The sequence below is a fragment of the Aythya ferina genome (genome assembly GCF_964211825.1).
Source record: "Aythya ferina genome assembly, chromosome: 4".
Lineage (NCBI taxonomy): Eukaryota > Metazoa > Chordata > Aves > Anseriformes > Anatidae > Aythya > Aythya ferina.
Genome location: NC_140300.1, coordinates 33,065,833 through 33,088,597, shown reverse-complemented (window position 1 = coordinate 33,088,597; position 22,765 = coordinate 33,065,833). Strand labels below are relative to the sequence as shown.

At 38.5% G+C, this 22,765-nt stretch overlaps 1 protein-coding gene across 5 annotated transcripts in view; it reads left to right on the top strand.

Moving 5' to 3' along the window:
- The first annotated feature begins 15,684 nt into the window (after nucleotides 1-15,684).
- LOC311436522 (uncharacterized protein) overlaps nucleotides 15,685-22,765 on the top strand; it is a 48,068-nt gene continuing 40,987 nt past the window's right edge. For all 5 annotated transcript variants that reach the window (XR_014692910.1, XM_084518782.1, XM_084518781.1 and 2 more), the window contains exon 1: nucleotides 15,685-16,179. Coding sequence is in view for 4 of the 5 variants with exons in the window: in XM_084518782.1 (XP_084374908.1) it covers nucleotides 15,997-16,179 (183 nt within the window). In the remaining variant the exon portion in view is untranslated. The remainder of the gene's footprint in view (nucleotides 16,180-22,765) is intronic.

Genomic DNA, 22,765 nt, shown 5'->3' with positions numbered 1-22,765 from the left:
CACGATAAAATGTTATTTTCCCCTTTTTAAATCCTGACAAGCTGTAGAAAGCAGCAACTTTACAGCCTCTCTCAAAACACATTATAATATAGCACATTACTTTATGCTGTTCCTAATGTTTTGGCTGTTATTTGCTAACTACAATGGCATGTTAATGTTGGCTACTTCACAGGTTACTGAGGAGTAGAATCCCTGTTCCAAACAGTTGTCATTTAATAAAAGAGAGAGTAAAGGTGAAGGAATTAGTTCCATGACATTAGTGGGTTTCTCTTGCTCGGCTGTTGTATTTATTAGTGTGGTGATAATGGTACTGATTTTCTATAAGACTGTAGTAAAAAAATAGCCATTCTATTTCAGTAAAAATAGGGTGCCTAGACCTTTATGTTACAAAAAGTAAAGAGAAGAATATAGAGATGTGGGAGGTGAATCTCACAGTAGAGTATTTCTTCAGTAGTTGTATATAAATTATCAGTAAATTTCTTCAGCATCACATGGTGTGCCTACAAGTGTGCCTAGATACAAACATGTAGTTGAACACCTTGGGCTAGGACCAAGGTATGGTTGGATTTGATGATCTTGTGAGTCTTTTCCAACCTGAATAATTGTATAATTCTATTTGTAAATGGAAGTGATGTAATTCTGTCCGTGGTGCTGCCAAGAGTCCCCGTGCCACTCTGCTCTACCACAATCCACAGGGTAGTATCAAACCTTGACTTGCTGTCTGCTGTGGCACAGCTTTTGGAGTTTATTTGGATCTGTTAACTGTTAGGTGAATGGTTACAATGGGCTTCAAGTGAGAAATTTAGGGATTTCAGCTCCTCAGTGGATAATTTTCTGTCATTTCATGTGTGAGATATTTTGTTCGGTTCTATAAAGAAATCTTGTGAAGTTTCTGATTCTGAGCCATGCTAGAAAAGCAGGTATGCTTGTGAAAAATAGTAACCACAGTATACTTGAAATGATTCTTTCAAAATACGTTCCTGAAAAGGAGAGGAAGGGTAGAAAGAGGGTGCATTTTTTGCTTGATTTCTTTAGAAGCTAAAGAAAACTGTTTGTTTATCTTAAAACATGTTAGCCTTTTTCCTAAGCGCTTTTTGAATGCTGTAATAGTCTATGCAGTTTAGAAATACCAGAGCCAAAGACAGGACTTTAACTAGGGTTTCAGTGAACTGAGGCTGCAGATTTACCTAAGCAGCCAGTTCTACGGTGAGTTTCAGCTCAATCCTGTTTCATCTTAGGATAATAGAAAAACTCAGAATAGTTTCAATATTATATGTTCGGGGAAGTAATCCTCGGTTTGGAGGGCAATTAAAAATCTACTGGAAGCATAGAGAATCAGCAAAAATACTTTTAGAAGTCTGTAATTCCTCTGCACAATGGATAGTCAGAGCATCGTGTCACCCAACAAGGTACAAATTAGGTTGTTATTTTCCCAGCTGCAAGTTATTCACTTGGGGAATGACATGCATCAACAAAGCTGCTTGTGCATATACATATTTCGAGACTTTCAAAAGCTAGTGACAAGGTAATTGTTTGATAGATGCAATATGTTATGGAATTGCTATCCAAATAACACCAACATCAATATTTGGTCATATTGTCAGTGTATAAGCAATCTGTCTTCAAATTGTGTCTGAAAGCAACAAAACCACATTTTCTCAGAAAACGTTGCATTGCATGTGCAGTGGAGAAAAATCTCCACTGGTGATAACACATTGTGGTCAAGTTTCTCAAAATTGCTGGGTAACTTATGCCAGACAAATATGAACCAAGTATATTATGTGAAAACTAAGCATGTGCTTGGCTGGTAGACTGTAATCATACTCAGATATGCTTATTGTTTGAAGAAACTCAGGGAACGAGTCTCAAAATTCCACTTGGTGAGTTCAAACTGGCACTGCTCTGAGTGGCACTGAGGATTTCTTGGGTTACTGAGCAGTATTGGTTGTTTTAATTTGAGAGTTACAGAAAGCAATTACAAAAAATTAGTCAATACTGTTGACAACGTCCATTACTGCTGCATGTCAGTCTGCTTGCATTTTGCTCCAGTCATGTTGCCATAAATATTTTCCATGGAAAGTATGGAGTGAACCACCCTTTTACTTTTCAATTTTGATGGTGAGACGAACTGCATAGCATTTGCAAAGCATGATGGCACCAGGGAAGAGGAAACTTGCTTCGGTTCAGCAGATTTCACTCTTTTAAAAAGTTCCTTTTCTAAGTTGTGTTTTTATGCATTTGGACCATCTATGAATGCAGCTAAAAGGCGGTTTTGATGTATGAGATAGTTAATATGATTGAGGAGAGTAAATGGTCAATACTTGATTTTAAAACATTTAAGGTGACTTTGACCTTAGCAGTCTATTTCTCGTTAAGCCAATAAATTAGAAGTGATTGTCTACTTTGTATTAAGACAAAATATAAGTAGGCTTAAATGTCTGTAAAATACCCATTCACATTTACTATGCCTGTCATTGAAAGATAGCTGTAATGTTTTCTCTTGCATTTTTCTCAATTAGCCAGCATTTCTATTTAAACAGGCATTTTCAGTCCTCTAGAAATGTGTATGAAAACATTCCCTCAGCTAAGAACTGATAAGTAGGGTCACATTTTAGGAGCCTTTTGAAAATATAGAATATAGCATAGCATATACCTTTAGCACACTTGTATATATGTAGCAGATGCTTTTCATATCATTTTTTGAAGAGCAATATGGTTGCATGAAAAAAGACACAAGGCCAACAAGCAGTCCCCAGCAGTTCACCCAGGTCTGGCAGCAGTGTGGCAATTCCAATGGAGCGCTTGGCATGAGCTATCCCTTTTCTCAGCTGTGACACCACATTTGCAGTCTACTTGTTGGTTGGTTGTTCTTCTGAGGGAGATTGTTACTATTTTTTAATTCTGCTATAACTTCAGGATTAAACAAAGCAGTAAACGGACTGTGTGGTGATAAAAGCAACTTATATACCTGAGGACTTTAAAGTAATGGTGGGGATGTTGCTCTAGAAAACTTACTAGAGGTTGTGACCCTTTTTTGGACACACATTAAATTTTTATGAAATTCTTCCCAGTCCCTGGGGATGCTTCACAAACATCAAGAACAGTTCCTCTTGCAGGCTGGGCTTCTTCACTGCTTATGCTAAATCATTAATAAATGATTTTAAGTAATGTTGGCTCTGATAGAGATTGCAAGCCTGTTCTTCAACGTTATAAAACTGATATTTGCATCTCATTTGGGTTTTGATCTCCTATTCTGTTTGTGATCCAGAAGAGTATTTACCTCTCCTTCTGTGTCATGCTTTGTCACGAGCCTTTTGTGAACTGACATGAGCATTATCAAATCCTTCAAGCAGTTCCCAGGCTTACGAAATTCAAGACCATTACATGAAAATTCACAGCTTTTGTTTGTAGATATCCAAGAGTGGAAAAAGTAAAATAATTTGATTAGTCTGTTCATAATATGTTTACTGTAGGATCTGTAGATGCATATAACTTTGTAAGACTCACTATTAACAAGTATTTCCAAAGGAAATGGGTTCCTTTCTTTCAGGAAGTCTCCCTAAATGTGAAGTTCTGTTTATGGCTTAAAAGATTATTTTGGCATCCTTCCACTCAGTTGTTAGCATCTTGAATCCCACACTGTAATTAGTTACACGTGCATACTGGTGTACTGTTGTAGCAGTCTGTCATATCTAGCCACCTTTAGGCTCATTGTTTCCTGTTTGTCACCATGTTCCTCTATTTGTTAATGATTGTTTTGCTGAACACCTACAACAAACAATATGGAAGTGCAAATATTTAGAAAGATGAGAGAGATACTCATCTTGGGAAGAGTATTATGGATTTTTCGATACTATTGCATTCCATAATATCACTTTGACCTTCAGAAAAGTTTCACAAGGGAGGATGCTCTAGCTCTGCCTAACCTACCGTTGCTATATATATGTTACAGTGTTAAAGGTAAAATCACTTATGGATAGGTCCTAAAGGAGGATAAGGTGCCTGGAGAAACCCAGAACAGTGCCAGTGCCCCACTGGGGCCCAGATGCTCCTGCACGAGTGGTGTACTGTGTTCACTCCTCTCTGGCTGCCAGTGCTGCAGGTCCCCCAGGTGGGCAGGGTGGTACCATGGCACTGGACACCAGCCGCTGCCTGTCACCTCTGGGGGATCTGGGTGGGCTGGAGGTCAGGAAGCAGCTCATGTCTCCTGAAGACCATCTGATGGAAACACACCTTGTGTTTAAGGTATGGAACAGTGAAATGAGGAAAAAATCTGCATTTCTGCTGTAGCTTTCTATTTATTCTCTGAGCCGCATTTGGTGGTCTTGGTAAGCATGAGGCAGGTTGGTGCTGCTGACGAAGGTAACCAAAGCCGGTACCTCCTGTGTACAGGTTTCCAGCTGGTGAATGTTCCTCTTTCACAGAACAGTCTCTAGGCTGTTCTTGTTCAGGCCAGGTGATGTTATAAGCTGCTGATCAGGCTCTTGCAGGAAGCTCCATTTTCATGAACCTGAACGTTTATTCTCCAGAAAATTATCATCATATCCTTGTGTTATTATAGTTCTGAAAGGGAGCTGCAAATGCTGGTTTAAGACCACATTACTCATCTTTAAAAGGATGGTGTACTTCCTCAGGGACCAATGTGTGTTTTTTATCTGAATTTATTACCTGTTATTTTGTTTCATGTGTCAAGTATGATAATGAGGTCCAATCAGGAACAACCAAGACTGGCTATTTCTTGAAGAGCAAAAACTTGCTAAGGCTTTGAAGCATAAGGTTTTATGCATTTAAAATGAGAAGTACCAATGGAAAATTAACTTCTGAATGCTCAAAGGCAGGATCTGGGATAGGTGAGGAGACTGTGATGGCATTTCAGCTGGGAGTTTCACAGCCCATGTTTGCACTCGCAAATGTGGATCGATGTGTGCCGATTCAGCTCTTTGCAGAGCCCTTGGTCTGGATAAAGAGGTTGTGGGGTGTGCAGGAGGATCTTTGTCAGCAGCTAAAGTCTGTCTCAGAAGCCAAGCTGCCCATGGGGAAGAGGACAGCTCATACAGATATTTGGATGGGATCTGTAGGATCTGTATTTGCACTCACAAATAACAGTACTCTGCATCCATATCCCAGTTGAGCCTCATTTGCGACATTACCAGAATACAGGAAGAGCAGGCTTATTGAATTCATGTTGGCACCTTATTATTTGAAGACTTTTTGTGGACCTGAAGTACAGCAGCTGTTTACAAGGCATCCTTATTTTTTCTCATCTATTTCAGTAATAGGCAAAAATACTTTAGAAAGAGAAATCCTCTGATCAGGCATTCATAATGAAGAATTACTGCCTGTCCTATACTGTTCCCTTCAGACTGTTGCTGTCATTTAATAACTCAAGGATGTGATTTGTAGCATCCTTTTTGGGAAAGTGTCCTACCATCTCACATCCCTTTTTGGAAGGCTGTTTCCAATATGTAGCTGTAAGCTTCCTTCATTCAAAATTGTGTTGCTTTCAAGCTGTTCTTCCAATGTACACACACGTTTCACTTACTGCAATTAATCATTTTCCTTCTTGGGAAACTTGCATGGGTCTAGTCATAGCTTTTTCTCATAAGCTGGAAGTTTTAACTAAATAATGCCTTGGGATCCAAAACCGGTCCATGGCACTGAAGCTGTTTCCTCAGAATAAACTCCATCACTGCTAGGTTTCATTGTGCTCCAGATTTTCCTTGATATTTTTCAGTTGTAGGTGCATGCAAAGTATTAAATGATGGCCTTTGTTAGTGCCACCACTACTAATCCATTCTGGAAGTCCACTTGGATGCTCCTTGGGTTAAAAAAGCCTAAACTTATCCTGAACCCTTGCCTTTTGGTAGGGTCCTACATGCTTTCCTCTCTCTAGAAAACAGTTCAATGTTATTGGTCTCTCCTTCCATTAATATCCAATTTTTCTACTTTTAACATGTTTTTTATTGTCTGGTGATGTTATTTTTCTTCTCCATCAGCCCCGTAGCCTTGGTACTGTCGGGGCAGGACCCCCTTCCTGTCCAGTCCCATGTCTAGCAGCTGAAAAACCATGGTATGAGCCCTCTGCTTACACTTCCAAAAATTAATTTGTTGTTTTCCATCTCCTGAAAACCTCTTTGATCTGCTTGTATTACTGTAAATATACTCTTTGCCTGTCACAACTATTTTGGTGATAAAACAACTGTTCACATGGTGTCAAAGAATGGGCAGGAACGTGAAAGAAAAATGATCAAGACCAATGTTTTCCCTGCTTTCTTAACTCTAGGCAGTGCTCACTGAAAAGACAGATCTGCTGAAAAACAATGCTATCTAAAAAGAAAGCAGTTTTCCTTACTCTCAAACAAACATTTAAAAACAATCTCTCAAAAAAAAAGTTTCAAAGCTCTCTCAAAAAAAAAAAAAAAAAGGAGGGGGGGAGTGTATATAAAGATGAATGGGAAGACACATGCTTTTAGTAACAGGTACTTTATTTTTAGGTAGTATAATTTTTATGGAAGTCATAATGTTTTATGAATTTTAATGAACGTCCTTCTCAGAATAACTTGAGACTTACTATCAGTGCATTATCTGCGAAAAGGTCACCAGATCTGTTCTGATAAGGGAGGCATTTGCAAATGGGAGATTACGATGGTTGGGGAAGGGAGTTTAGAGTAAAACACTACGTGCACATCGCAGTCTGCACTGAGGGATGTGCACAGCTGGTATAGCAAGACCAGATGCATGAATCCTGAAGTCTTTTGTATTTTCTTTGTGTCCAAACATGAGCAAACCGTTATGCCACGGCAGAATTTATGTTCTGTAGCAGGAATACAACTCCCCTTCTTGAGACAAATAAGACGTGACCTGCTTGCTATTCTAATATCTGCAAGTTGCTAAACTTCAGATTCACAGCCAAACTTCAGAGAAACTGTCCTTGCAACCACTGCATGCCCATGTCCTGGCTGCTGGCTGGCACCCAGCCCTTAGGTGTGCCTCCAGCAAGCCTTGGCTCAAAATGCAGTGCACCAGTCACCCTGAGGTGCACACTGAATTTAATTCAAGCCACAGCCAGGGACACAAGCCATGTTGTAATTATGGGCTCAAAGCCCATTACATTCATGGATCAAGCCTGCAGTATGATCCTGTGAAAAGACACCAGATCTGTTTCAGCAGAAACTGGGAAGCAATGATTTTTACCAATTTTTCCTGTTAACTTTAAACTGTTGACATGGTGCTAAATTCAGTATGCTGAAGGTGTTTCCATGTGTCACTTCTAATAGGATACAGGTGTCAGACAATTTGAGATTATTTCAAACCTAATTTTCCTAGAGTGAAGATACAAACAGTTACACCAGAAGCAGATGTTGGGTCTTTCTCACCCCTCTGAAATGTGGTTTGGCATCCATCCAGAGTGAGTCTATGGGGAAAAAGAAAATTATATTTAATTTTAGCTTGCTTGGTTTCCTCCTTTCAAAATCTACATGAATGTGCAATAAAATAGCCCATCCCTTTTCCCTCTGCTTACACAGGGACTAAGGATCTTGTTGCAAACAGATGGAGTGCAGTCAGGTTGGGACATGAACATTTTTCCATCTCCCCACTATCACCATGTGGGCCAAAATTTTGCAAAAAAAAAATGCTATCTTTTCCTTTTTCCACCATTCTCCCTGCCTCTTTCAGTTATTTTTCTAGTGCATTTGTTGGAAGTAACTGCCAGGAAAGAAAGGCTACAAGGACTCCACATAAACCACCATTTTGGGGTCCTGCCTCTGATCCATCTCCATTGACCTGCCTTGGGGTGGTCTCTAGGATTGCATCAGGACTCAAGAGAGCAGCCCTGAGAACATCTTCTTCCCTCTGACTTCAGGCTGCTAAGATCTCCTCTAGCTTTTCTTACTGTTTGAAGCAATGCTCCTTTTCCACCTTGTTCATGTAATTTTATGTATGACTGGAAATAAAATCTCAGCTATACATCATGGGTACAAAAACTAGATCACTTGCTGGCACTGTGCTGTCCTGTGAATGATACATGCTTTCCATCAGAACTCATGTAGATGAAGAAGAATTGAGCTCATAATTTTGGGATTTATGCCTTGTAGAAAAGAACGCCCTATTCTGAACATCACCATTCAGATTTTGGTTTCTTATGCTTAAATATATATTTCTTCATCTGTTTCTAGTGAAGGAATCTTATGACTAGAAATCCCACTTAGGGTACAACCTTACTTGAAGTCAAATTATCATCAAATGCTACAATTAAAAAGAGTTCTGCTTAAGTTCAAATAATTGCACATTAATATATTAACATATATTAAGGATTTAAGAAAATGTATTGTGGAGATAATGATCCTTTTTTCTTTCTTTTTTTTTTTTTTTTTTTTTTCCAATCAATATTCAGTATTTGTTGGTCATGAAAAAACTTCTGAGGAATTGCCGTCATAACCAAACAATACAACCTTCAAAATTTAAGAGCAATAAATTTATACTGGATAGCAAAGGGGTGGGATGTTTGTGTCATCCAGCTCAACATGCCAGAAGAAGAAAGGCATGAAGTCCTTCCACACAAAACGGGGACTCCACAGAGTGGTAAGTACATAACAGAAAAAACACCAGATGGTGGGTGGAAGGCTTTAACGCCACTGTTTATCTGCACTATGTCAATGCAAATTGCACCAGGAAGGTTCTCAAGTCAACCCCCCACTGAGGCCACCATCAGAGGTGAGTAAATACGATAAATAGGAAGCATTAAGTGCTGGCTTCTGAATCAAAGGAAAGACTATGGAAACGCCACTCTGCAAATTGGGTTTTAACTGCACTGCCAGGAAGTTATCTAGAGGCATTTGAAGACCAACTTAGTAACAGGAAATTAGTCAAAAGCATTTTAAAGTGGCTCCTTGGCCAGTGAGTGCTGCGGTGGCTATTTATTCTGGTGAACTATGGCAATTTAGCCCAGTTAAGGGTCTGCTCAGATGTCGTATATTAGCCACTGCCAGAACAAGTGACCTTTTTGCACAGTACATTAAGAACAGAACAAAAAGATAGAAATTCCCGTTTTCCAAGCATGGTCCAAATAAACCTCTGTGCTTTTGTTGAGCCAGCTGTGTTGAAGAGGAGTGATTATAACAAGCCTTTTTTTCAGCCTGCACCTGTCTCTCCTTCCACAGCTGAGGACACACTGGAAATCTACTTCCCTATAGACCTGATCCAGTAAAAGTTTCAGGTGGAAATCAAATACATCATTATTTATATCTATTTTTACTTAACCACTTAAGGGGAGAAACACCCAAAAGTCAGCAGTTACAGGAATGCGCAGTAGCTCCTTACCCACAGTGAAGAAAAACTTTTTCCATCCCCAAATAGACGAAAGTTCTTTTATTTTTCACTTTTGTGGTCATCAAGGTCTTGCAAAGAAGAAATGAGGACCAGATTTAAGCAGCCTCGCATTGCCGGTAGCCACAGTCCAGCTTGTGAGATGACAGCTCAGCTCCCACCTAAGCAGAAACATTCCTGTTTGGGGAAGGTTTAGTGCACCCTGGGTTGTGCCACTTGGGACTGTGTCCTGCACCACTTGTTTTAGGAACAGCTGCATGGATCAACTCAGCAGCTTTGTTTCATCAAGGAATATATGGGAAACAAATGTGCCAAAATATTGAGAAGAAAAAACAAAACAAATGTATGTGTTTTTAACAAAGTGTAGCATCCACTTCCAATGTCTGATGTGGATCCACCATGAAGGACATTGGCTGGCTTTCTCCAGACTGTTTTCCTCTTGATTTTTCTGAGGAATTTAAGAATTTGCTAGAGCAAAATGGAGTTCAACATTATCCATGGAGAATGCAAAACTGCCTGGTTTCCTCCTAGCAGATGGATATATTATAGAAAATATAAATAGACTGTAGACTATAAAAAGTCTACAAAGTGCTGTGAGATATTCCATTTATTTGTTGTATCTAAAATTGCATTGCCATTTCTAAAGCATTGGTTTCCTTTAAGATATCTTCCTTCTTTCAAATGAATAGCTTTTTTCTTTATACTTAGTTATTTTGCTGAGGTAATTCTTACACAGTGATCTCATCCACCTTCGAAGCTTTGCCCACATTCCCATCCAGCTGTTATTCACCCATAAGCATGCCTAATGCCAGTAGTTTGATTTCTGGCACTGAAATACAAGAAAATTAATGGCTTCAAAATTGGCATTATTGGATTTTTCTGTTAATCCAAAATTATTGGATTTTTCTGTCTTTAAGACATGATGCCTGTAAGCTGACTGGCACTATATAAACATTAGACATCACACATAGTCTCTGTTCCTGGGGAAAAAATCAAAGTAGGACTTGAATTGTTTTGTGACAAGATGCTGTATATGACTGAGGCAAGACAGCATGATGCTCAATGAAAATTACTAAAGCATGTCAAAATAGAGTGACAATAATAAATTATTGTCAAATGAAATGCTTCATGCTGACCTAAATTGTTACACTACATTTTATCATATTGTGATTAAGTATGTGGTTCAAAAAAGATTAATCTCCCTGGGATGTTGTTGTTATTTCTACTGTGGATCAATTGGCACAGCTTACTTGAAATAAATTAGATTTTTCAAAATAACATTCTTAATGCAAGCCATGCAAATCATAACTCTAATAATTAATATATTTATCTCCTATAACATGAAAGTGCTAATTGTTAGATTTTTTATTAGTCTTGTTATTTCAAGGCAGTACCTGCATTTCTGGAACTTTCTGTAGTTTGATCTTCATCGTTTGGGGTTTGAGAAGAATTATATCTACAAATGCAGCCATTCAAAATTATGATTGCATGATAGAAAATGACTACTTTCAGCATACTAATCAGCAAGTCAATAGAGTCCATAAAAACTAGGGATACGAACCAGAAAGCGTTATTCATTAATTTTGTTTATGGTTATTTAATTTTAATTATAACACTTTAAAGCTCTTTAAATCTACAACTCCATCATATGTAAGTTAATGTAGCATATTTTTTCAAAAATAATCAAGGCCTAATAATATAGATCACTACAGAGCCTGTAATTAAATCTTTGATGAGTTTCAAAGTGGTTTTTAAGTGTGCATGTAGATTGTAAAAAGTGCTTTACCAAAGCTCTATTCCTATCATCATGACTTCAGGAATGTTTTTCAGGCATTGTCCAAATTAAATTTTCTTTCAAGTTCAAAATGGATATGTTTGTAATTGAATAATGACCTTGCCAATAAATATTCAGTGTAGGTACACAAAACAATTAATTTTCACACCTCTTTCCCTTTGTAAGTGATAATAACAAATATTTTTCTACGAATCATAAAGGCCTTTAATACTATTATTGCCATTATGCCTTAGAGAAGGGAGCCTTGACGATATCCATTGCAGGTGTTTTCTTCTCTGAAGAGGTGATACTGGATCTGATCTTACAGTGCTAATTTTGGCACCATCACAATGGTCAAAGGCCAAAAAAAAAAAAAAAAAAAAGGCACTGACAACAGAATATATCTCACTGCTGTCTGCACCCTGTGTAAGGACCTCATGAGACGGAGGGCAATTTCTCTGCCATTTCCTAATTTTTATTTCATAGAATCCAGTGTACACCACTTATCCACTATTCTCACTGCAGATTTTATTCACATTTGTACATTCTGAAATGGTCCTCAGACCGACACCATTGCCACGGTCCATCAGGAATCACATCATCTAATTCACGTCATCAAGTCTCCTGGCCCACCTGCACCTCTGACAGCAGAAAATGGGGTGGAAGGTGTTTTGTTTTTTTTTTTTTTTTTTTTTTCTGGAGTAATTTCCTTGTAATTAAATTACATGTTAAAGACAGGCTTTCACTACCTCGTGTTACAACATGGGAGCTTGCAGGTTTCCAGCGATAAGCAGGCTGTAGTCAATTAGAAAACCTCAGGGTTTTAAGAGTCTGTTAGCTAAAATATGTTATAGTTCAAGTCATTGTTTAACAACCCGCATCTCTTACAGCTGTGAAATGCTCCCATCATCAAGTAGGTCTCTGGGACTCCCTCAGGAACGGCAGGCTCTAGATATCCAGCTGCTAGGAACAAAAATAAATCTCTTTGAAGACTTATTTGCTGTCACATTGTGTGAGGACTTAGAAAGGCTGAAATATTTTAATCATTAATCTCCATTCATCAAATTGTGTCATTCTTAACAAAACTCCAAAATAGTTTCAGCTGTGAGTTGGATGTCAATGACACCTAGCTCCATGCATAGATATCAATTTTGTGAGATATGCCACACACAAGACTTGCCTGCTGCAATTGAAACAACTCCTGCCCATGCAGAGACACTAGAGAGCATTCCATAACTCATTATTATTTATACTTTTAGCTATTCTGCAGGAATAATAGCAAAACTTTAATAGCTATTGATCACAAACCTCTATTACCAGTATTATAATCTTTTCCAATAATGGTCAAAGAGTCTGTGATACTGACACATAGTGTTTGTTACCATTACTCTGGTGTAATATTAGCAGCAGAAATCACTGCTATTAGAAGTTGTCACTAGATAGAAATATTTATTGCAGAGGTGTATATGGAAAAATATCTTTAAATATCTTAGTGAGTGATGAAAAACTCAGTAGAATATGTGGGCCTTTATTTTGCTGGGGTTGGAAGAAAACACATTTTCATCTCTTTTCTGAGTTCCTTGTTTTAAAGTAGTAATCATTTCTATTTTTTTTTCTCAAAATATTTTATTTTTTTAATAGCTAACCTTAAAAGAAAACAAAAATAAAGTGAAGGAAAATGAGGCTGTGTTTAAAACGTTCTTTGACCTTTTCCTTGGCTGTACTTACAAGCACTGTACAAATTAATAGCAAACGTTGCACAACTTAGAGTTAAGTTCTTACTGACTTAAAAGACTTCTTGGCTGGCAAGTATTTCCAAACAAAGGAATCCCAACATATTTCTTTAGACTGTTTTTTTTCTCATAGTATTTCTTCTTATTTATAAGCAATGTCTTGCTTCTCTGTCTTCCAGAATCATTAGGCTGGACGTCAGGAGGGGGTTCTTCACAGAGAGGGTGGTTGCACACTGGAACAGGCTCCCCAGGGAAGTGGTCACTGCACCGAGCCTGTCTGAGTTTAAGAAGAGATTGGACTGTGAACTTAGGCACATGGTCTGAACTTTTGGGTAGACCTGTGCGGTGTCGAGAGTTGGACTTGATGATCCTTAAGGGTCCCTTCCAACTCAGGATATTCTATGATTCTATGATTCTATGATTCCATCCAACCTTCCTGAGTAACACCAAGACCATTAATGCTATACTTGTGGTGTTGCACTAGCAATCCTGGTGGAAGTCTGTGACATGAAGTTAGCAGAAGAGAAGGTGAATACGTGTGGGAAAATGTGCTCAGACTGCACAAATATCTGAAGCATGCACATTAAATACAGAGCACTTTATGCTGGCCAAGTGCAAGGATATTGCTTGAACATCAGAGTGATTCCTTGCTTGTCTATGATTTAATCCAAAGGCCACCAAGATCAATGGAGAGAAGCTCCTCCAGGCTTCAGAAAAACTTTGCCTCAGCCTGCCTTAATACCCTTCTACCAGAAGGACAGAAATCCCTGCAGCCATCTAGGAAGAAAAACCTTACCCCACTTCGGAGACAAAATAACATTAAGGGATGTACAGGTTAGATCATCTTACCAAATGGATAGAGTATGGGGATGAGGAATAAAAATCCTAGCCCAACCGTTGTTTTCAAGGGCTTTTATTAATTCTTTTGAAGCACAAGACAAAGCCATGTGCAGGCTCCTGTGGAAACGTTCACATTAACATCAGTATGTAATTTTTCTGGGATTTGGGTATATTTGAAGGACAGAGAATAATATAAGAATTGCTATGAAATGTTGAAAATATTTTGACCTGCTCTTGATTTTTTATTTTCTTTTATTTTTGAGCTGCTGTTTTATCACTATATTCTGTTCATCTTTAGAGAATACTTAGTAGAAAAAAAGCTCTTTATTAGAAGAATAGGGCAACAAGCAAAGCATGAGTATTGTCTTGCTTTTTATTACAAGGATGAAGCCAAAGGTCTGGGCATAAAATGGTTCTGGACCTCAGTATTACCACTGAGAGCATAAAGGCTTCTTCACTAGTAACCTACAGCCATGGGGAAAAAAAGTGTAATTAGCAGGAAGCTGGACAGTTTACTGAATGCATGTACTCAACTCCCTCCTTCTTAGTGAATTTTTCCATTGAGTTTTCTGCAGCTTCTTATTTTTCTTTCTTTTTTTTTTTTCTTTTTTTTTTAATTTTTAATTATTCCCTCTCTGGGAGGGATTTTCCTGTATTCCTGTATCATTATTTCCAAGAGTTTTCTGTCTGATTTATTTTCTATTTTCAGTGCTCAATGAAGCAGAAAAACAATGTTGGTCTTTGGTGACCGGGGAAAATAAATAAAAAAAAAAAAGTTAATGAAGGTGGTCTCCAGATGATCTAATGCCTCATAGAAGCAATCACTTTGGTCTGCCTTTGCACTGACTGGAAGCAAATCTTCAATGCCAGCAGGGCTGGCAAGTGCAGGTAAGCTGCGTTCGCTAAATGTGCTAAGAAATCACCCAAACAAACATGCTTCAGCTTTGGGAGTATCCAAGCAGTGGCTATTACCACTCCAAGGAGGAAATAATTAAAGCCATTTCTTGACTCTGACAGTTTGATACTGGTGGTTTTCAATGGCAAATTACCAACATCTGTACTGCAAAATTCAGCTACTGGTGCAATTATTCAGCAGGGATAACCACAGAGGTGCTAGGACTTTTTCATTTTCTATGTGTTACCTAGTTAGATGTGACCTACAATTGAGACCTAAACTACACATGGTGGCAAGTTCGGTCTCTTGTGTTAGAAACGTAAATGAAACCATATGGAAAACTTAATATGCTGTGAAAAACCCAATGGCAAATGCATCAAAGACAGAAAATGAAAGACTGGAAAACATCTGAATGGGCTTCTTAATCATGTGAGAATTCCAAGTTTGCAGAGTAATTCAGAAGTAAAATTTATACAATTCATTCAATTCCACAAAAATGATGTCTTTTCATTCCCACATACTGTTCTAACTGTCTTGCACAGTAAACACAAGTAGAGTGTGACTGTACGAGCTGAAAACTCACGTCTAATGTCCATGGCAAGCAACTGGAACTCTTAATTGCTTTTGAAAGAAAAATGTAGCTAAAAGATAAATAATCTAGTTATATATAGAACTCAAACTCAAATATTTATTTTCAAATACTTTCTAGAAAAGGGAATACAAATCTGAGCAGAAGTGAGAGGCTATGATATGAAATATATTTCTAAGAGAGAATTAGGTTTGGATTCACAATAAAATTAATATTTGGATTCATAATAAAATTACTGCTTTATTATTCCACTGCTTCTATTGTAGCTAGGTGCCTATCAGGGTTTTAAGTTATAATCCAGTCGGGTCAAGGATTTACTGATATATGAAACTTAGTTTAGTTTGTAAGTTGGCACTCAGTCTTCAGCTTCATATCACTATTGTTTAAGCTTCAGAACCAGATCAAGGTGTAATATAATTGCTGTTAAAACGCACAGTCAGAAGGATTAAGGTTTCCTTTGTGTTTCATGCTCTCCTGGCTGGGTGGGCTTTCACACTGGGCAGCCACAGGTGTGCAGATGTAGTGGGTTTATGTGACAAGGTTTTGGTAGCAGGGAGCCATAGGGGTGGTTTCTGTGAGAAAGATCTAGAAGCTGCCCCATGTTTGGGAAGGGCCCCATTGTTTTCCAGATCCGAGCCAATAAGCGATGTTGTTTTGCGCCTCTGTGAGAGCATATTTAAGACAGGGAAAAAACGCTGCGCCACACAGCAGCCGGGAGAGTCAAGGGAGTGAGAGAACAGCCTTGCACCAAGGTCAGTGTAGAAGGAGGGGGAGAGGTGCTCCAGGCGCCGGAGCAGAAGTCCCCTGCGGCCTGTGGTGAGGACCATGGTGAAGCAGGATGTCCCCCTGCAGCCCATGGAGTACCACGGTGGAGCAGGGTTCCACGCTGCAGCCCGTGGAGGAGACCACGGTGGAGCAGGTGGCCCTGCACCGACGGAGGCTGCCGCCTGTGGAAGACCCCTGCCGGAGCAGATTCTGGGCCGGACCTGTAGCCCGTGGAGAGGAGCCCACGCAGGAGCAGGTGATCTGGCAGGAGCTGCAGCCCGTAGGGGAGCCAGGTTGGAGCAGTTTTCTCCTGAGGGATGGACCCCGTGGTATGGACCCATATCTGGAGCAGTTCTGGAAGAGCTGCTGCCTGTGGGAAGCCCACGCCGGATCAGTTCATCAAGGACTGCATCCCGTGGGTGGGACCCCACAGCACAGGGGACGAGAGTGACCGAGAAGGAGCGGCAGAGAAGAAGTGCTGTAGACTGACCATAACTCCCATTCCCCCGTTCCCCTGCGCCGCTCGGGGGGAGGAGATGGAAGAGGGTGGATGGGGGGAAGGTGCTTTTGTTTTTTTTTTTCCCTTTGTTTTCTCACTTCTCTCGCTTGTTAGTTGTAGGCAATAAATCTTACTATCTCCTTATGCCGAGTCTGTTTTGCCCGTTACAATAATTATTGCGTGATTTTCTCGTCCTTATCTCAATCCTTGAGCCCTTTTCACATATTTTCTCCCCATTCCTCTTTGAGGAGGGGGAGTGAGAGAGCGGCTGTGGTGGAGCTCGGCTGCCCACTCGAGCAGAACCACGACAGCAGACTGCACTGATCCTGCCCCCAAATACTTCACTGTTGAGAAAGGAGAGGGAAAATATCACCATGCATCAGCTTCTTCTTGCTGTGTAGCTATGGTTCTGCATTAATACATAAGGGCTGATTCCCAGTTTTAGATTTGCAATAAACATTTTACATGAACTGTGTAGTGTGGGATAAGAGACAAGTCAGGAGGAGTTACTTTGCATGACTATGGGCCAAAAAAAAAAAAAAAAAAAAAAAAAAAAAAAAAAAACACAGAACAAAACAACAACAAAGAGAAATCTGCATGTTGTAAGCAAAAAGTGTAAGAAGAAATTGCATAAAAAACAATTTTCTCTCAGTTGTGTTAAGGCCAAACAGTAGTAATTTTTTAATGCTGATGATAGTTATAGTCTTTATGGCTCTAATCAGCTAATCAGGCTGTGGCAAAAATCATCTGTAGTCACTAAACAATTAAATGCCTACTTCCCTTTAGAAAAGAGAGAAATAGGGTTGAGCTCCCAGGAAATTAGAGCAAGTTTCTCAGAGGAAGCTGTTTTGGACTGCTCAGAGGGTTCTTTGTGACTAAAAGGATGAAGCTCTTTGATGGACAAAGGTAGCTTGTTTTTTTTGTTGTTGTTGTTTTTTATTATTTTATTTTTTATTTTCCTGTTATGTTGTGGTTATTTCAATTTAATGTAGGTATTATAAGTGCCAATAAATCTAATAAAACACTTAAAGGATCATAGATATTTATAATTTGAAATTGATAAGGAAGAGAACATCTAATTTTGATGATGCATTATCATAGCAATAATAAAGCAATTTTCAGTCCTCGTTTCAAGCAGAGTGTTGTGCTGGCTATGTTCTTATCAGTGGGCCAAAGGATGCTAACCAATGTCCCCATCATGCAAATCCTACTTCTAGACCTAAGGAAAAAAATAGGTCACTAATTTTTTTGTAGTAGTACTGAATCCAAGTGCTGTGAAGCGAATTAAATGCAAACAAAGTAGACTAGGAAATGTTTGTAGCTTTGAAAAGCAAGGGCAGCTGCTGTATATGCAGTTGGATGAAGATTATATAGAAGAAAATACACATGTAAATATCTTTTTCCATTCTGACTCTACATTTCACGTGAGCATGGACAGAACAACTCTAGATATTATATTCACATCAGCAGCACCTTAAAACATTGTCATCATTTATAGTAGTCAGAAATATAGAAATGAATATTGATTGGTCACTAAATTAAGAGTAATATGATGACATAGCTTCCAGGCAAATCCACAGTGATTTATGAGTGGGTCTGGGAGAAAGGGGTAAGGATAAGGTTTAACAGGTATCATAATTTTGTGATCGAGATTTTTCTCATGTAGGACTAAACAGTTTAAAAAGAGCAACTGTGTGAGTGCAATGATCTAAATGGAAAATTTTGCCAGTCTGTAGGCTGTTTGAGAGGAGTTTTAGCCTCTTACCAGAGTACTGAGCCATTTCACTGTGTATTGGAGTCATCAGGGGAAATACAGCATGAAGCTAATAGTAATGAGAAAATAAAATTACTTCCCTGTGGCGCAGGTTGGAGCGAGCATAAGTTGCAACTCTGTTTTGTCATGTTGGTCTTTTGTTTTGTTACTGCTGAGCGTATTCAGTTTACAAACGCTGGAATTGTAGCTGTCTATGTATAACATCTCAATTTAGGAAACCCCACTAAAGTAATTTGAAGTGCATTCCTCCTAGGAATCCATGTAATCCAACATTTTTACCTGCCTCTTGATGATCATGGCAGTGATTGGTTTCTGCAGCATTCTATATCTGACAGCCATATCTAACATGTTTGTTTGAGTGGAGCCATGTGCGAGTTGCAAAGCAGAGAACCCAACCCACTGTGTCACTAACTAAATCCCAGGGCTTTGTAGTTCTACGTATTTCTGTTTCACTAAGGCCAGTGAAGAGGAAAATTAAGGGAAATCACAGAGAATTAATGCCATAAGGAACTGTTTCTCATCTGGTCATGTTTACACAAAAATACAGAGAATTATGCCTTTAAAAGTTCAAGTCTTAGAATGGAGGTTTGTGCATAGCAGACTTAAGTCAAGAAGTCACTTGCAACAAAACTGGGTTTGTTTTTTATCATCACTTGCAATATCCTGATTCTCTGCTAGCTATTGGAAACAGTTTGGCAAGCAAGCAGAAGAGATGTCAGAGGACAAGGTATCAGTAAGAAGAATTCTTGGCCATTGCTAAGTAAAGGCATGACTTAATACAGAAAAGTATGATTTAGTCACTGAATCAGTTTTTAAAATAACATTTCTCCAAAGGCAAGAAACAAACCTTAGAAAACATATTTATATCTGGTAATAGAAGAAACTATTATTGTTTTTAATCTGAAAGTGCAAAATGATAATTTATATATTCTGAACATTATGAACAAAGCCAGACAACTCCATAGTTTTTGACGAATTTCACTGATAGTCTTCTAACTGAAGGCATGATCTCAGGAGAAATCATCCTCTCCATTCTGGATTTTAATTTTTGTTCAAGTGTTAATTTCTAAAAGCTGGCAAGTATCAATTCTCTGAATTCAAAAGATTGAATTTTTGAAGGTTTTGTATCTTAGGACATATAACAAGACCTGGTACTTGAAATATTTGGTCTTGGAGTCTCTAAAATTGTTCTTTGTTTCTTCAGTCAGTTGTAAGGGGTACTAAGTTCTCCTAACAAAAAAAATAAATAAAAAAAAAATTGAGCAGCATAAAGAGAGAGAATGAAAAGTATTTTCATGAATATAAATAGTATTTTTCACAAATGTCTTCAAATTTCTTTGTTGCTTTTTCTTATTGTTCACTTGTTTACTTCCTCATGATTATGGCATCAGTGTGATGATTTCCTTGGGGAACCCTGTCTTCAAGTTTCAGGAAAAAACATGGTACAGTTGAGTTTGAGAAAATTGCTTGTGCCCTAGACACGAAACTGTCTTGTCCTGCTTCTAGAAATGCTTCAGTGCTCCTTTGTCAAAGACTCATGTTTCCTTTCTTGAAGCCTGCTGGCTGGCAAGAGGACTTGGGTCAGGCAGGCACACACCCCCAGCATGACAGCCGTGCTGTGCCCTCCTCTGCTCCCAGCCCTGGCTACATCCAGGCTGTCTCTCCACCCAGTGCAGCAACAGCTCTTCCCTGTCTGCTTCTGGTCCTGGGACTGCCTGATGTGTGATGGCATTGATTCTTTCCCTGGGATTGCTTTAGTGACTATGACAACAGAAACGTGATGTTTATTCATACACAGAAGATATAGAAAGAGCAGTTGCAACACAAAGGTTCAAGGATAAATAAGAGCTGCTCTCTGCATCTCTGTGGTAGGACTGGAGAAGTACGTGACAGTGCTCCTGCAAATGTTTGCATGTAGATTTAACTGGGCAGGAACCCCCAGACTTTTGTATGGGCAAAAACATTGCTGTCTTGTGATCTGGAGTTAACACAGACAACACTAATAAACTGCAGTACTTACTGGGATGTTTCCCTGTCCTATTAAAAAAATAAATAAAATTATATAATCTAATATTTCTCTCCACTGCCATCTAGTGAAGTTGTTATGCTGCATAAAGGCTTTGATAGTCTCAGCTGATCATTGTAACTGCTAATCATATCTTAGTCACATACAGGACTTTGTGCAGAAAATAGAGTTTGAATGTAAAATAGCCAATATTCATCCTTAGAATAATAGCAAATAAAACTAAAAAAATAGCAAAAAGTTAGGTAGACCAAGTCTAATTGTAGAATTCTAAAAGTGACTAGAGATAGTCAAAAGGGTTTTGAATAAAGCAAGAACTAAATCTCTGCAGGCTGACAGAGTGGTTTATATTCAGACTTGTTTTTTATTCCCCCCCCCTCCCCCAAAAGTAAATAGGTTTCCTAGGGATTAAACCAATATAAGTTCAGAAATAAAAAATTAGCTCTTGTGGCAAATGTGCAGTTTCTGTTTTGTAAACCATCCTAAAAGATTTTAAAGTTAAGATTTGTTTTTTGTATGCTGTTACTTCCAGAATCTTGCAGAAAGTTTATCCTCACACAGAACATCCCTTCATTAAGGTCTGAAAGGTACTCCAGATGTCGTTTGGACATTGCCCTGCACCAAATCAAGTTCATAATTAGTCCATTCCATCCCTTCAAATAAGTGATCTTTTCAGCCTCTGATCTCTCCTGATCTATCTTTTGTGTGTGTGTGTCTCAGTTACCAGTCTGTATCTTCTACTTCCACTCTGTATCTTCAAGTCCACAGAATGATGCTAACCAAAATCCTCACTGAAGTTCTTTTGGCCTCGAATTTAAACAATATATTTCAAAAACAAGCTGTTGAGATTTTCATTAATTAACTATGCTCAACCATGTCAAGCAAAAGACACTGTGGGTGTACTCTTTTTTTCCTGCTTCCTGTGCCAGGATGTGCATGTCCCCAGGTTATGCTCTGAGCAGTTGCAAGATCTGGAAAGAGAAAAGAAATGGAACAATTATACTTCTCCATTTCTGTTCAACTCGATGAGATTGATTTTGTTTAAAGATCCTTGGCTATTTTTGTTACTTACAAGTAGGTCAACCCATCTTTTCCTGATAGTGGAAATAGCTAAAATAGGACATGCAGCTCTAAAATCATTACTGCCTTCATGTATCATTCAGTGAGCAAAATCTCTGTCTTAATGCTCCCATGAACATCTTCCTAAAACCAGAAGCTTTTTGCAATACAAGAGACTAAAATTACTTCAAGTTGAAAACATACATAATATTAAGACAATTTAGAAGAATATATTGAGACAAAAATAATTCCTTCTGTGGCTGAAACCTGTACTTTAATTGCCATAGCTGAGTGATATCTCTAGACTCTGTCACATTCACTGTATCTCAATTTCACTTGCACAGACAGGATGGAAAAGCCTAAGTTCATACAAGGCTAATCTGTTTGCTTTTGTGTCTAGCTTCAATAGACAGATGGGGCTTAAGTAATTATTTTTAGTTTTGTCCTACTGAACTTGTTATTTTCCACAAAATCTACCAGGCAATATTTACTGGCAAACTTTTGGTGTGTATCCTTCAGCCCTAACTGATTAAATACTGTGTTAAAGTAGAAAGATAGGATGAGTTAATTTATAGTTTAACCTGAGGTTAGCTGCTGAGATGTGTATTACAGGTAGAAACCATAGATATATGGACTTGCTGTATTTTCTGGAGTTGTGAAAAGGAGGTCAAAGAATCACAGAATGGTTGAGGTTAGAAGGGACCTGTGGAAGTTATCTGGTACAACGTGCTTGCTGAAGCAGGGCCACCTAGAGCAGGTTGCAACCTAGAGCAGATTTTTTGGTTGGAAAGTTAGTTGGAGTGGTCCAAAACATATCCAGGATGCAAATTAATAGTTAAGGACTGTGAGAGCTCAGAGTAAATCATTCACGTTTACTCTTTTCTAACTGATTTCTAATTTACTCTTCTCTAACATTTATTCTTTTCTACTTTTTTATCTGTCTTGGCCTATCTAAAATGTTTAGCAGACATGGAGAAAAAAGTGTTTGCTTTTGAAAATTTCCTCCCAGATATTAGCCAAGCTCAACCTGAAAGTCTAAAGTAAAGCATGCAAAAATAAAATAGAGAGTGAAATAAATAGTCATCTGGCAACCAAAAGACAAGTCTGGGGTGTAGTAAAGTTCTGGCTATTATTTATTTGGGGAAAAACTTTTGATTAAAGTCTTCCATGGAATTGTATCATAAAGTGTAAATTACTGAGCAACAACTCTTAATATTGCTTGCTAAAAAGTTTAGGGAATTCAGGAGGCTTTGAAAAATCTGATGCTTATAGTTCTGAATGAGGTTGCTATATAAGGTAATTGGAGTAATATTTAAAGAAAGTAACAAACCTTTATTCAGTTTACTGAGAAAGGGTTAAATAGGACTTAGTTGTATCTACTACTCCCCTAAGCCAACCTGACTGAGTGATTAAGAGAGTTATTTTACCTATCTCTTGAGGCTGTCTTCTAAATAATCTTAAATCATATAGTCTGCACAGGCTTATTT